At 42.9% G+C, this 16,163-nt stretch overlaps 1 protein-coding gene across 1 annotated transcript in view; it reads left to right on the top strand.

Moving 5' to 3' along the window:
• The window catches only part of LOC116705671 (dynein heavy chain 9, axonemal), a 144,167-nt gene extending 136,239 nt beyond the window's left edge, over nucleotides 1–7,928 (top strand). The window contains exons 76-78 of the mRNA XM_032542041.1: nucleotides 4,320–4,573; nucleotides 4,654–4,789; nucleotides 6,398–7,928. Coding sequence (XP_032397932.1) covers nucleotides 4,320–4,573; nucleotides 4,654–4,789; nucleotides 6,398–6,625 — 618 coding nt within the window. The 3' untranslated portion in view covers nucleotides 6,626–7,928. The remainder of the gene's footprint in view (nucleotides 1–4,319; nucleotides 4,574–4,653; nucleotides 4,790–6,397) is intronic.
• Nucleotides 7,929–16,163: the final 8,235 nt, after the last annotated feature.

The following is a 16,163-nucleotide window of genomic DNA, read 5'->3' as shown; positions in this document are numbered from 1 at the left end:
CAGTTACAACAGTCTGGTAAGATCAGGAAATAACATCACTTTACTGTAATGCAGCCTTTAAAACCATATTGCGATGTCCAAAATTTAAGATGATATAATATCGATGTATTGCCCAGCACTACTTTAGATTGTCTTTTTTAGTATGAAATGCTTTATTGTTCTAGTGTTGTATGTATGTGTTGTATATTGTATTGTGTTCTTTAGTGCTGTCAGTTAAACGCGTTATTAACGGCGTCAGTTTCTGTATGGAGAGATTAACGTTCTTTTTGGCCTCGCAAACTTTGAAGTTATTTCACATGCTGTTGCAACAACTAGTAATGTTAGAAAAACTAGACCGGAAACACAACAATAGACACGCCCCACACACACACACACACACACACACACACACACACACACACGGCGAGCCGGCCACACAGTAGGAACGTTACGTTGTGAGTGGTTGGCGAGCGTGAGACGCCGACAAGAATCTTTTTTCATTTTATTTTTTATATTTTTCCAAACTCTCTGTTTTTCAAGAACAACAATTTTCAGTGCAATTGTGTATAGGATGAAAATAATAATAAAAAATAATAATAGTAATAATTAAAATAAAGTAAAAAGGGACAGCATGGGAAGGGAAGCATGTATAAAAGTATGTGCATGGCTACATCCACACACACATAGACCTAAATACACACATATATTCAATACACTTATGCACAACATAATGCATAAAACAGATGCATACAAAAAGCATAACATGGTCTTTGTTGTTTCTTATATAAGAGTAAGTCAAAGGTGCTGAAAAGAAGAAAGGGCAGGATGCTAGTGGAGTTAGCCTGAGGCCAGTCCGCTTCACTGAGGCCCACTGTGGAACTGGAATGTTTGTCTGTGGTTAAGAAGGCTTCCAGATCTTAAAGAATGTAGCTGAGGATTCACATAACGAGTGCTTAATTTTTTCTAGCCTGCTAAAATGGAGAGCATCTCTGGTCCAGGACTCATATGAGGGAGGAGAAGGGGACTTCCTGCAAAGTAGGATCAGTAGGATTGTCTAGCCAGTAACATTAGGAAGGATACAAAATCTGCATTGATCTTTGCTCGGTCACCGTGGTTGGCATGACTCCAAACAGAACTATCAGCACATTTGGGTCCAAGGTCCCACGAGAACCCCTGAGAGTGTCCCAAAGATGTTTGACCAGCAGCTCTGGAGCATGACCAAAATGATATGATATACACATATAAATTAGAGAAGCTGGAGCTATTTTACACCTGTCACAAGCAGGATCAATGTCGGGATATACTTTAGAAAGCCTGAGTCTTGTCCAATAAGTGCGCTGTATAAACTTAAACTGGATCAGGCCATGTTTGGCTCACAGGGATGAAGAGTGTACTCTAAGGAGAATATGTTCCCAGGGGCCCTGGTTACGTTCTCTTCCCATCGGGCTTTGAAAGCTGAAAGTTTAGCGCTTCTGAGAGAGGATTTTATCATATCCATGCGAGATGGCACCTTTTGATATCGGGGGTGGCACTAGCAACATTTCTGTTGGTTGGGAGGGAAAAAGGGAGCTAATATTCTTTACAAAGCTACGGACTTGTAAATATCTGAAAAAGTGTACATATTACATATTCAGGCTCAGTGGAGTTCGACGAGTTGTACATAACATGAAATAGGTGTCTAACATTTGAAAAAGCATAGCTATTCTTAATAAATCCTGTCTGGTCAGGGGAGATTATAGATGGCAAAACTGTTTCCAGATGCATGGCCAGTAGCTTAGTAAGGATTTTATAGTCCACATTCTGTAATGAACATGGTTGACTGGATCCACTAAAGAGAGAGTCTGTATTCTTTTTCAATATCAGTGAATTGGTCTGGGGAAGAGAGACAGTATCCACTGAATATAAAAACATTTTAAGAAGAAGAGGAGCTATCTTATCCATAAACTTCCTGCAGAATTCAATAGGAAACCCGTTTAGAGCACTGCATTTTATCTGCCGCTCTTCGGATTTCCTCCAGGGTTACAGGCTCTTCCAGCTGGAGGGGGGACCAGTTGGCCCCGCCGGTCAATACTAGGGACAGTTATGGAGCTGCAAACAATTAAAATCTGAGGGGTCAGTTGACTGTTCAGACATATACAAAGAGACATAAAATTGCTTAAATTGGTCAATAACTAGCTTCGGGTCAGGGGTTACCCCAGTGGGAGTTTGGACTTGGGTGATTTGATGTATGGTCCCAGCCTGGCGTGGTTGGTGTGAAGCAGTTTCCTGTCTTTGTCTCCGTCCTCGTGGTGGGCACATCGTCAGTTTGAGCTGAGGCCAAATTGTCAAACTCAGCCTGTAAAGACAAGCGGTCCTCATTTACATTAGGGGATGGTGATGTGGCATATACAATATCCAATTGTAATATTTGAGTCATCAGATCAGATATTTTCTTTTTTCGTTGTTTCCTCTCATACCTCGCGTATGACATAATTTATTAATATAGACTATAAAAGTCTCCCAGAGAAGAGATGGTTTGATGATTTGTTTCTATAAAAAGATCAATCTGAGCATTCAGAAAGACAGCAAGCGTGTGTTAAAGCGCCATGGAGCCCGGGAACGCAGCTCTCCACCTCCTGTGAGATCTAAGGTCAGGGAGCATGCTCGGATATGACGAGGGAGTTCTAAGACCCTGAGCCAACTAAGGGTACAAGTCTATTGTCTAAGAAGAAATAGTCAATGTGGGTAATAAAGGTTACTTAGACGTTTGACTTCGACTATAAAGTCCCATCCTGAGAACCACTGGTCCAGCAGGGTCCTGCTTAGAGCATGGTCATGAACTGTCCCTCAGAATCCAGCACAGACCCTCAGTTTGTCTCAACCGCTATGACTCCCAGCCGTTGGCTCGGCAACAGGCTGCTGCATTACTGTTCCTTTTCAACTAAACCTTTTTCCCTGTTGTTGGTCAGAATGAGTCAGAGATTTGGCTCGCAGAGAGGAAAGAGACGTCTGCGTTCATTTCCTCCAAAAGTCACGCCTGACTGAGTCAGACGAGAAGAGAAAGAGGAGGAAATGTGTAAAAATGTTTGTCAGGAGTTACGGGGCTTGGATCTCTCGACACTACAAGCCCCAATAAATCAGATCAGTGATTTAAAAGCCTTGTCGACCACTGTACCAGCAAATGGAATCATATTTGGTCTTTATAGTGGAATAAATAGCAGCTATCAGGAAGTTTGCCTCAGTGAGATGGTGCAGCTGCGTATCAGCACGGCGTGTTGCCAAGGTGAAGGGTTCACTGTGTTCCCTTTTTCATTGTGGCGAGATCTTTATTTATGAAGGCAGTGCTATTGTACAATGTTAACCTGAACTTTACGTTCAAGCAAACCAGTTAACAAACAGTAGATGTTGACCTGAAGAGCTTTATTCAAAAGAAATTAGTATATATTAGGTTTGAAATGCCACCAGTAAACTATAGTCTCTGGATGACATGGACGTTGTCTCTCCAGTCACTTCTGATGGACCCATGAACATCTTTTAACCCTCGTGTTGTCTTCCTTTTTTGTTGATGCTTTCCATTGATATTTTTAACTTTTTCTTATGTTTTTGTCCTTTTTTTCAACACTTTTGACCCTTTTTTTCAATGTTTGTCATTTTTTGGACGTTTTCAACACTACGTAACACCGACTTATTAAATAGTTTTACAGTTATTTTTTGAATTTATGGTCAGTAAACCTCATTTATAGGAAATTATACCTAATGTTTGAGTTACAAAAGCAGAAATTAGGAATTATTTGGACTTAATTTTGTAAGTCAACTTTTACTCTATATTATTTCAAAACCACTTTTCAGATGCTATAAAATTGAATAAGACGCCCCAAAATTAATGAAAGTAGAGATTTGTACTTGGCAAAGAGCGTTGGAATCAATCATGTTATTTTGGGGAATTAAAAAGAACATTGATATAGGACAACATGAGGACCACATGAGGACAACATGAGGACCACATGAGGACAACACAAGGTTTAACTTTGTTAAACTTTTGAGGGGAACGGAAAGCAACAGAGTCTAAACCTATTGTAGCTTAGCCTTGTGCTACCCTTAGCTTAGCATGGTGCTGGCATGTTCCAGGCTGGCTTACATGTTAGCAGTTAGCTGGCCATCCATAGCAGCTAATGAGCTAGCACTACGAGGACACATGGATGAGATTCACTGTACCAGGGAATAAAGGAGCGTTGCTGATGATTGTTTGTCCTTTCAGCAATACAAATATTAACAATAAACTTGGAAATCGCCTGGGCAATAAAATTGATGATCTCAGTTGGTTATTATCTATTCTCTCATCCCACCCCCACCCCCTTCAGGGAGAGTTAACCATGACCGGTGACATGGAGAACCTTCAGGATGCTATTTTCCTGGACATGGTGCCAGACAGTTGGACCAAGCGGGCCTACCCCTCCATGTGTGGCCTGGTACTGTGGTTCACCGACCTGCTGGCTAGGATCAAGGAGCTGGAGGCTTGGACCACGGACTTCGCCTTACCATCTGCGGTGTGGCTGGCTGGCTTCTTCAACCCACAGTCCTTCCTCACAGCCATCATGCAGGCTATGGCTCGCAGGTAGGGCTGTGGTGCACTAGGACATGGACCTTGCAAATGTAGATGATGAGTACCACATTAAATCTCTGTTTGAATGGCAGGAATGAGTGGCCTCTGGACAGGATGTGTCTGCAGTGTGATGTCACCAAGAAGAGTCGCGAGGACTTCACTCTACCGCCCCGGGAAGGAGCCTACGTGCATGGGCTCTACATGGAGGGCGCACGGTGGGACACACAGGTACACAGGTTCTTCACTGATGGTTTTGTTCAGCTGACGCCTCGTCTCCAGGGAAGGCGTGGATACAAGATCACCAACAGCACAATTTGATTCACAAGCACCTCACACAGAAATCTCTCTTTACACACCACTGATGATGGATGGCAGAGTAACACATGAACATAAGGTGGGCTCACTTCAAAATGCATCTTTAAACTGAGTCAGGTGAAGTAACTTTGATATTTTCTCCATTCCCTGTGTGGCTTAATTTTCTGCTTTGCATCCTGCTTGCGTTCAGCTGGCGGAGCGAAGTGCATTACTCAGCTTCCCAGGGCTCTATCTCTCTACATACATACAGCTACTGTATACGCGCCCCGCTTTCAAGGAGCATCCCTGTAGACTTCTTAATTAGGGAAAGTGCAGAGTGTGCACTTGAACACTTAGGTCACCCTTTAGAGGAGTGGTTCCTTTTTACTTCATTAAAGTTGGAGACGCAGGCAAAAAGACAGGCGGACAGACGAGCTGTTCCTCACAACTCCTCCTCATCCTCATGTCCTCCACTAAGCCCTTAAGGCCACTGGCGGCGAGGAGCCGAGAGCACGGTGGAAAAGCAGCGGTGCTCCATCTGGACAGAGCTCTGAGCAACCATACAAGTCATCTTTATTAATAAAGCTTGCCATTTATTCAGAGGGCTTTCAGACATCAAAAACATACTGTATATGGTAAACACCTTGTGTGCTGGAAGATTATCGTTGTTATTTAACCCGGAGAGTCTGGTTTTTCAAGAAAACACAAAAGAGACGTTAAAGAACATTAAAAGGAACTAGAAATCCAGCAAAGGGAAGGCATGGTACAGTTTGTAGACATCTGAAGGAATTCTTTCATTTTGGACTCAAAGACCTTTAACTTTATGACAGAACGCAGACATGAAACTGTTTGTGTGATGGACACCGATGAATAGTGATGAATGCTCCAGCTGAGTAATACACTGTTATTCTCCCAGTATGTATATTAGATTATACAATAAAAGTAGATATCTGTTACCATAGTAACATTATCGTTTAACTAATCCAATGAATCATTGAGGCCTGATGTAAGATGCCAGTATGTGTATTTACCCAAACAGACATTATGGTGTTTAACAGCTCTCTAAAGTTTATAGCGAATGCAGATGTAATTAGGGCTTTGTCCTCTGAGCTTTTTCCAAAGTCATCAGGATTTACATTTCTTCCTGAAAGTCACTGTGCATGCATGGTGAAACTTGTGTTAGTCAGGCCCTAAGTGTAGGAGGATTAATTAATGAGACGGACCGCTCTGTTTCTGTGTGTTTTTGACTTCCACTCACACTCTGCTGACTTTCACCACTCTTCAAGGGTACCACAACATTGTGTTCTCCAAACTGGAGATTAGTCAAACACCTTTTCTTTTCTCTCACAAAGGAACATTAATAAATTCAGCCTCAATGGCAAGCACAGTGTCGGGACGACGTTTCCACTGCACCTCAAACCAACTCCTAACTTCCCTCAGCTCTGCGATATGTTTCTGTCTGTGTTGACGGGCTTGTCATCCTCCCTCCCTCCCTCCCTCCCTCCCTTCTGCTTTCTCCTCTAAACTTCCTTTCTCTTTCAGACTGGCATGATTGTAGACGCCCGCCTGAAAGAGCTCACCCCGACCGTTCCCGTCATCTTCATCAGGGCCATTCCTGTGGACAAACAGGACAGCAGGAATGTGTACCAGTGTCCTGTCTATAAGACTCGCCAGAGGGGACCCACTTACGTGTGGACCTTCAACCTGAAGACCAAAGAAAATCCCTCCAAGTGGACTTTAGCTGGGGTGGCCTTGCTTCTGCAGACCTAGCCAGAGTTGATGAACTTCTTTGTGGTGCCAGCGGGGGCCTAGGGCTCCATAGGAAGGGGGACCAAGGAACTCGGTGCACTCAGTGCAGCTTATGGAGGCTATTATTATGGCTCATCTCCACATTTAGCATGTGGCCAAAGAAAAAGGAGATGTAAACATACTGCAGCTTTAGTTATTGGGGAGAGATGTTTGTTGTGGTCCAGTTCCTCTGTGGGAGCAGCATGGGGGACAGCTGAAGGCCTCACTAGGAAGCTAGCCCGGTTACTTATTGTAAGAATGTAGTTAGTGTACCTGAACTGTACTTTACTGTTATTTATAATTATTAAAAGTCACTTATTATGCCAAAGGGAAACACGCGGTGAGACGAGATGTTTATCTTTCACCTCGATTAAAGACAAAGCAGCACCTTATCGCTTAGTTTCAAATCCATTTCAATTATTTTCATGAGAGAAACAATCTATATATTATTATATATGATATTGTAATTATACCCTTCATGAACAGATAGTCTAGTTAATCCCTGCTAGTCTATATCCACGACGTTCCATTCCAGGATTTATCCGGTGCCGCCAAAACAAGACCCCGTCCAGAGCTTAGCCCCGCCCATGACGATTGTGATTGGTGTAAAGAAAGGCCAATAAACCGGAGCGTGATTTTCACCCGGCCAGGAATGCTGCAGACCTTGGCTAGTCCACCTTGCCCTCCTCCAACGATGCCTTACAAGAAAATGAGTTACAAAATCCCCATAAGGGTTTATTGAGGATGTCATGTATTATGACCTGTGCGTTTCCTTTCAGCTCCTTCAGTGTTCCCTGATGCGTGGCCCTGGACCTCCCAATCGCCAATCGGCAACTCTGGTTTGGTCAAATAAAATCCTTAAGTCACCAACTTAGATGTGAAAATACTCTGGCCCTACGCACTGTTCTGCCCACCGATGGATGGATGGATGGATGGATGGATGGATGGATGGATGGATGGATGGATATCACCGCTTGATGTTTTCTTGTCATTTGAGTCTAGTCTTTAGTGTCTGCCTCCGAAGAAGGAGGTGAGCCGCTGCTTGAGGGGAGAACAGTGTGTAGAGCTGGAATAAGGATAAACATTATGGATTATATTTTACCAAACTAGAGTTGCTGATGATGTACTCAACTGATCACTGATAGCCAATCTGGACGCAGCTCAAGAGCGAAATCCAAAGAGTCACATCGCGTACTTTCCTCCCTTGACTCCACGGGGTAGACTGGCCTTTAAATGCAGCTTTCTGAGCTTCAGTAGTTGAAGACCATTAAATCATCCATGACTAGTTTGTAGACTTTGTTTGAACTTTTGTATGTAACTTTATTGTGTAAATTACTAAAATGCTAATTATCTGAATGTGTTAGAGGAGAAATTTGAGCGATAGCATGTATCTGTGAGTCATATTTTGAGGAGGTGTTATGACGCTGCAGCTGATTGTGGAATATCACAGAATACATTTAACTATTGGGTGATTTCACACATATGAGCTAAATCCAAATATGTACAACTACCTACATTATGTGCACATTTTTCTTATCATGTCTTAATTGACCATATACAGTATATATTTTTGTATGTATACAAATCAATTTCCCTTGTCTTCCCAAAAACCTCCACAGTAAAGATGTTTTATCTCATCATTGCAGAATTGTGCATTTGGTTTTATTTTGACATAATAACAATGTGATAGACATAATATATCCATATAAGTGCTAATATGCACTCATCCTCTATCTCCAAGTGCTGCCCCTTCTCTATCTGTCCCCTCCTCCCACTTCTCTCCTTTCATTCTCCCTCCTCCCCATTTGAGATGAAACAACCTTCTGCAAACCAGAAAGAGTGGAGTCTCAAAGATGTATCCCTCAACGGCACGACCAGTGGATGCACATGCACACCGTCCAGTATGAGCCAGCTCTTTCTTTCCTGCCCCAGCCCAGGCTCCCCCACATCTCCTTTATCTGGTTATTGGACAGCCTTAACAAAGAGGTGTGAGGGAGAGGAAGAGGAGGAAGGGGGCATGAGGCAATTTATGTAAAACTCCAAAATGACTCCTTCAGGTGGCGTTATGAAAATAGATTCTGCTTGTGCACACATGCAGCTGTAGTGTGGCATTGCACAGGAGACATATTCTGGCCTGTAGTGCAGCAACACTAATGTGTTAAGTATTAATACCTTCCTCCAATTGACCCTTTGCAAAGCCCTGACTCCCTTAGTTACTGTTGCTATGTTCTAGCACAATTCAATTTATAGTATAGTGTATGTCTATTTTTAGTGTCAAATCCTAACAGGATGTATCACAGGACACTTAACAGATAGAGTGGGTCTAGACCAGACTCTATAATTTACAAGGACCCAACAGTTCCCCCCAAGAGCAAGCCTTTAGTGTGACAGTAGCGAGGAAGAAGTTCCTTTAAGCAGGCAGAAACCTGAGACAGCCCCTGGTTCGGGGTGGGCGGCCATCTGCCGCTGCCAGTGGAGAGAGAGAGAGATAGTTACAATGATAATGGTGGCAGATTCACTTCTCAAAGTATTTTGCACACAAGTAAACAAAAGCAGCCTTTGATTTCCAGCCGCTGACCGTCTGAAATGATGTGCTGCCTGTTGTAGCTAGCTGCATAAGTCCTGCAGCTGTTTTTTTTGTGTTTCCAGGTTTAAAGGAGAGAGCTCAGTAAAAAGCCTTTTAAATGCACCTGACAGCCACATACGTGGGCTCATGCTAAAAGAGTGTACATGTCCCATCGTCACCAGTTGATGAGCCATGTCTAAACACGGGAATGAAGGAGCAGTCTTGTTCTTGTGTTGCAGGTTGCAGCCAGTTAATATTATAAATGATGTTTACTGTGTAGCATGCTAACATTTGCTAATAGCACTAAAGTCAAATGACAGCAGGGGCTAATGGGAATGTCATTAGTTTTGCAGGAATTAGCAAGTATTGGAAAACTTAAAATGTGCAGTATACCTGATGATGGAGATAAACGGCATTACAAAGTTATTACAATTCATCCTGAGAGAAACATGAAAATGTCATTGTAATTCTTCCAATAGTTATTAGTGAATAGATATTTCAATAAATAACACACATTTGGAACTCATGGTAGCACTAGAGGTAAAGTCAGGGAATCACCAAAATCATTAGGATGAATCATCTGCACCCTGGATATCTGTTCCATATTTTATGGCAATCCATCCAAATGGTGGCTGACCCGATGAGCCATGGCGCTAGCATGGCTACGTAATCAGTGTGACTTATTCTCAAATAATGCCAAATGAGAATACTTGGACAAGAAACACACAGATTCTACTTTATTGTTCATAACCTGTAAAGATAAGGTAAACGTAACGCTGTCTCAGCTCCAACGAAGAGCACAGATGCGCTAACGTTAGCTTAAACACTGTTATAGTAGCAGCTCCGCTCCTGTTCCAGCCATAAAGTGACATATAATCCCACAAAATAAAGTAAGTGGCTAAAGATACGGGGCCCATATGTTAGTACTGGAACTAGTTAGTTGCATGCTGCCGTTTGTATCATACGCAAAAATAAATGCACAGTTTTACAAAGGCTAAAAAAGACCACCTTCCTAATTCGTTAATTCGCTATCCGCCATGTGTGCTGTTTATTTGTGCTCATGGAGTGTTTCAGGCCCAGAAGATGAGCCCCCTGTGTGGACCAGAGTCCTCTAACTGCCCCTGCAGACCGACCGCGCTGTCCTGGTGCAACTTGAAAAGCCAGATGCTTTGGAGCAGTTAATGATGAGGCTACGCCAGCTCCAGACCCTGGTCTTAAAAATGCTAAAAACTGTGTGGGGGGTCATATTAAGTATTTGTAGATAATATGAGTGTTTGTGGCACACCACTGAGGTGCTGGAATCGAAGGAGGAGATCTATCAAAGGGTTCATGCCTGGAATAGAAAAGAAGGTACCTTTAATCATCTGCTTGGGTGAGACGTCAGGCGGTTGCTAGGTTACAGGTCAGTGCAGAGAAGCTTCTAATGCGATGCTGTAGAGATGCCTTGCTGTGCATAATCCAGAGTTCTAATTTCAGTGAGATGTTGTACTGCTATCGCAGCGCTCAACAATAACTAGTAGCCATGAAGAGGATGCATGGGAACCCCCCCGTTGCCTTGTGACTACATGTTCTGCTCATACACCTACACAGTGACCCCCCTTTCAATGAAGTTAGGACATCGTGTAAAACGTAAAGAAAAACAGAATACAATGATTTGCAATTTCTGGATGGGTATAGGTTGGAACCTATATTCAGTTAAATACACTACAAAGACCAGATATGTAATGTTCATTCTCAGTTAGTTTGTTCATCTCCATCTACAAGGTCCAGTTAAAACTCTGCCATGCAAAGCAAAAGCCATACATGCTCAACACTCAGGAACGCTCTGGGCCCGAGCCCATCTGAGATGGACTGACCCAAAGTGGTCTGACCAGTCCACATGTCATATTGTTTTTGGAACTCATGGACGTCATGTCCTTCAGGCCAAAGAGGAAAAGGACCATGGACCATCCAGATTGTTATCAGCAGAAAGTTCAAAAGCAAGCATCTATGATGGTATGGGGGGGGGCATGGGTAACTTGCACATCTGTGAAGGCACCATTAATGCTGAAAGGTACAACAAAGTTTTGGAGCAACGTCCCTGCTTGTTTCTGCAGGATAATGCAAAGCCCCATTCTGTTAGATCAGCGTGGCGTCGTAGTTACAGAGCGCGGGGACTGGACGGGCCCGCCTACAGTCCACACCTGTCTCCCACTGAAAACAGATAGGGCAAACTACGTCAACGGAAACCCCGGACTGTTGAGCAACTAATATCAACCAGTGTCCTCAGTTCCCAAACGTTTACTGAGTGTTGGAACACAGCAGCACAACTTGCCCCTGTCCCTGCTTTTTTATGACGCTATGCAGGCATCACATTTAAAATGAGTGACTATTTACAAAAAAAAACAATAACGTTGATTAGTTTTAACATTAACTATAATGTATTTGTGGTGTATATAATTGAATATAGATTGAAAACAATAAGCAAATCATTGTGTTCTGTTTATATGTACGTTTTAAACAATTCGTTGGAAATGGGTTTGGTAATTCCTTGGTGGTCTGAACCGACGGACGGAGAGGGGATGTGGTGACATCACCACTTTCTTCTGAATCTTTTGGGAAATTCTTCACTGTTACATGTTACTAGATATGATTTAGATATGACAGTTTATTAGCCCAGCCCTTTACAACAGCATGGCTAACACCAACAACGGAAGCTAAGTTACCCACAATCCCTCAGGTGTATCTCAACTACGGATCTAATAGTAGTCCCAAACAAGCGTCACTTCTTTGTCGTTTTTGCACTACACTTCCCAGAGATCACTTGTCAGCCAAACAGTGTGTCTACCAAGCCTTGCAAAATTCACATCACACCCCCTCAGAGTGCTGAGAAATGTGCCGTCATGACAACCAAACGCGCTGGCGAGACACCTCACTCGCACTCGTTCTCACAGCCGGCGTGTAGAATGCTGATAAATAACACAATGTTGTCTCAGCCTGTAATTCTCCTCACTGCTCTGACCCGGCAGCGGCAGAATGGTTGGATTAGCTGCTCTCAATCCTGGTCCACCGTCAGAGCCAGCTGCTGTGCACAACAACTGCAAGAGGAGCAGTTTCTGGCTGGGGCTGGAGACCGGGCTAATTGGCTTTGACAGAGCTGATGAGTTGCTAATTACATGTTTATCTGAATCTGGCATCTGTCATGAAGCGAATGTCTGTTAACTGCCTACAATCTGTGCATTATCACAAATAACTGCGGTTGGGTCCTGCATGCAGGGAGATAAGCACCTACTGTGTGCACGGCATAATGCCAATGATCAGCTCCATCCACATTTAGCCTTACACTTACATTGACAAGTTTGGGAATAGCCTAGTTGCAGTTATTATTTTTTGGTCTGATTTTGAATATTCAATCCATGAAGATAATTAAAAATTCGGCACTCTAAGACAACGTATAATTTGATTTTAGAGATGTTTAAAGATTCACTTCAGGATCAGTGAAATGACATTTGTGTCTCTGAGATGTCTGCCTTCATCCTGGCTTAAAGAAAAAATCAATTTTGAAAAAAACACCATTCCTTTGGTCTTCATTGGGATAATGTCTTCAGTAAAACATGTAGTTCCAAAAAGGTCTGTAGATTATCCACTCAGTCCAATGTCTATGTATTTTGGGTTTGTAAATGTGAGCTGTACCTGAACTAACCACAGACACACCTGTACGTGATGTTACACCGTTGTTTACTTCAAACTGACGTGAGCTCTGGTTTTTGGTGGCTGCCACCTGAAGTGTCCCTGCATGATATCCCAGGTCATTCATAGATTAAACTACTAACTGGGTGAGCTTGTTCCAACCAGTTGTGCCCTGCACACTTATGACACAAGGGAAAAACACCGAATCACTGGCAGAAAACGATGAAACGGTTACCGCGTATGGGCCTGAGTGATTTAGTAGGGGAGCCCAGATCTGGAACGAGCTCGAGGAAAACTTCTGTCTCCATCTTCATTCTTCATTCGTCTATATTGTGTCCATGGTAAATTGAGTTATTGGTTGGTATATTATTTGTTGTATGTTTATTGTTATTGGGCCCCCTTTTGGTAGCTTATTTGAGGTTCCCTATTTCACGCGGCCTGCATATGATCATTGTACCTCCTGATATGATGAGGACATGGTAAATAAACAAAACAAAACTGAAACTGTTCAGCCATGCAACCTTTCTCTGACCAGGTAACCTCACTGAGATCCTGAGCAGCAGGGCACAGCTCAAAAAATAAGAAGCAAATTCATCCGAAGAGATGAGGCTTTCAACTTTTGTTGTCCTTTGAAGTTCTTTCCATTTCTAAAGGGCTGAAGGCAGTCTTCCCAGGCTCAGTATTTACTGGTGGGTTATGAGGGATCTGCTCTGATCACCAGTAGTTTTAAATGGGGAGTGTAGGGAGGGGGGGTGTACCGAGCCAGCCTTCAGTGTGGACTTCTCTTCTTGTCGCTTCAGAGGACCAGCCTACCTTTTCATGAGTACGATATGTATATGCTGTAAGGGACAGTTTGTTTTTTATGTAAAGCGTAACTCTCGCCTCGCCGAAATGCAACCTCGGGTCCTTTTGTGAATGTACCTAAGTTAAAGTTTCATTTAAAAGCATATTTAGGACAGAAGCATTTCAGTAGATTTATTCAATAACATTGTGGAAACTAAATGCACACTTCCCGCATTACTTTAAATACTGAGATGCTCCTCTAGTAAACTAGTACTCACATGAGATAAAACAATTATTATTATTATTATATAACTGTAAGACCATTCAACAAGACCCACTGGGTAATAACACATTCAACATGTGAACTGGTTGCTATGGACTCGTCACTAGGCTTCCCCTAGTCATTGGATATTTTAGCATACAGTAGGTACAGCTGCCAAAGCTGAACATTATCCAAAACTCATCATCCAATATATTTAAACTGGTATCTATATATTTAAACTGGTATCTATATATTTAAACTGGTAACTCATATTCAGGATTCAGTATGCAGTCCCGCAAATGACGCTTGTCTTCATAGGGTATACTCTCTGGACTCCTCGTCAATTAAAAACAAAAATCTATTTTCTTTAATGTTCCCTCACCCGACATGGTCTGCAGTGAAGCTCCAGGTTTTTGGGCTTCCAGCTAGCGGTCCGTATGTCTTCCTCAGCTCGGTCTGATCCATTTGGTTTATCTGTGCGCCCTCACAAGAGCTTAAATAGCTCCTTGTTCAAAATGGGTCTACCAATGATTGTGGGCATAGGGTCAGGTGTGGTGCATCATGGGGGTGGGGGATGGTGCATTTTCTGTTGGATCAGACCCATCTGCTGGCGATGGGGGGCAGAGACTGAGAGCTACATTGAAAAGTATGCACCAAACCAGCAACTTTGAAGTTTAGCTGTTTTCCTAGATACAAAAGTCTCTACCCTGTTAAGCGACTTTGAGCTCGGGAAAAGCGCTATACAAATTCAATTTATTATTATTATTATTAAAAGTTGGGTGACCCCTCATCTCCAAGATTAAAAAACGCTGGGTGACCCTCCCCTCAACAAAGAATAAAAAGACATGCCCCTTCCCTATTTTCCTCCAGTGGTCCATTCCATAATTACACAACGGTCCCTAATCTTCCACTGTGGCAGCGTGAGAGTAGCATCACTCCACCGTAGTCAAACACTTCACCATCAAGCTCCAGTTCCCTGTCCACCTGGGATACAGCTCTAGTTTCAACAGACCAGAGACACGCTGCACCCTAGCCTGTGTCTTTCTTTTAAGCTTCATTATGTAGAGCAACAACACGAGCTGGCCAGTGCCTTCAGCGGGATGCGTCTGGTTGTGCTACTGATGCTGTCAGTCGGCACTGCGGTGCAGGGTCATTGTGGTTCCCTGCTAGCTAAGTGCAGCAGGTAGAAGTGTTTGAGGACGATGAAGTGGCACAAGAAGAGAGTACAAGCACCAAAAATCCAGGTTCAAGAGACTGAAGAAATTATGCACTTGAGCCTACTGCAGTCCACTGTCTGTTGTTAGGGGTCGGCCACTGGAATGTTCTTTTCACCTTTTGCAAGGGATCCACAGCAGCTTTTTATTTAAAAACCTGAAAAACATGAATCTATTCCTCTATTATCGCCTTAGTGCAGCAGATTGCTTTTCAACCTTGTTCACCCGTCCTCGACTTTGAAGGCCAAAGCAGACCAGAGTGCTTTCTGTGAGGAAGATAAAATCCAGAATGGAACAGCATTTCTTCTTTGTTTGTCAAAACCACATCCTCTGAAAGTCACTGGGAAGCTTTCTGAGGATCACAACTGGAAGAAGTACTTCTATTTTAAATCTAGACATGAAAGTCTCTCTGACAAAAGTAAGAGACAAATGGAAAACCACAGAGGGCAAACTACATTTTAACCAACAAACAAGCCCAACTCATGTTTGCAGTAAAAGCTGAAGAGACGGGTAAAGAAATCCATCGTTGAAGAGATGCGTGCCATATTAGCTGAAGCTGATTATTTACTGGAAAGCCCTGTTCATGGCCAGTTTCCTCCTCCTCCCTCCGCTTGAGTTGCAGTGCTCTTCCCATGCTATCATATCCATCTTACCTCTCACGCTTCAGCAGCTCTCCAGCCATAGATTCTTTTTGATTGCAGACTCATATTTTCATTTAAATGCTGATGTGCTTGAGGATCAGTGTAAATTGGAAATCAAAACCTATTCCGTTTTTTTCTTGTGTGTTTGTGCAATTGCAGGCGCCATTGTTTGCTGTGACAATTGTTGTTCGCACCTATGGATTATCATGAATTTATAGAAGGTCTAAAATTGCACTGACCAATATTAAAGTCAACCATATTAATTCACATGCAAATTGAAATCCTGCCCTGGCCAACACTGATGAATGAACATCATGCTGAAAGTGTGTTCCTGGCTGTGACATGCTGTCAGATAAGGTGTGTGTGTGTGTGTGTGTGTGTGTGT

Source organism: Etheostoma spectabile, chromosome 17, assembly GCF_008692095.1.
Source record: "Etheostoma spectabile isolate EspeVRDwgs_2016 chromosome 17, UIUC_Espe_1.0, whole genome shotgun sequence".
Classification (NCBI taxonomy): Eukaryota; Metazoa; Chordata; class Actinopteri; order Perciformes; family Percidae; genus Etheostoma; species Etheostoma spectabile.
This window is presented reverse-complemented; position numbering and strand designations above follow the sequence as displayed.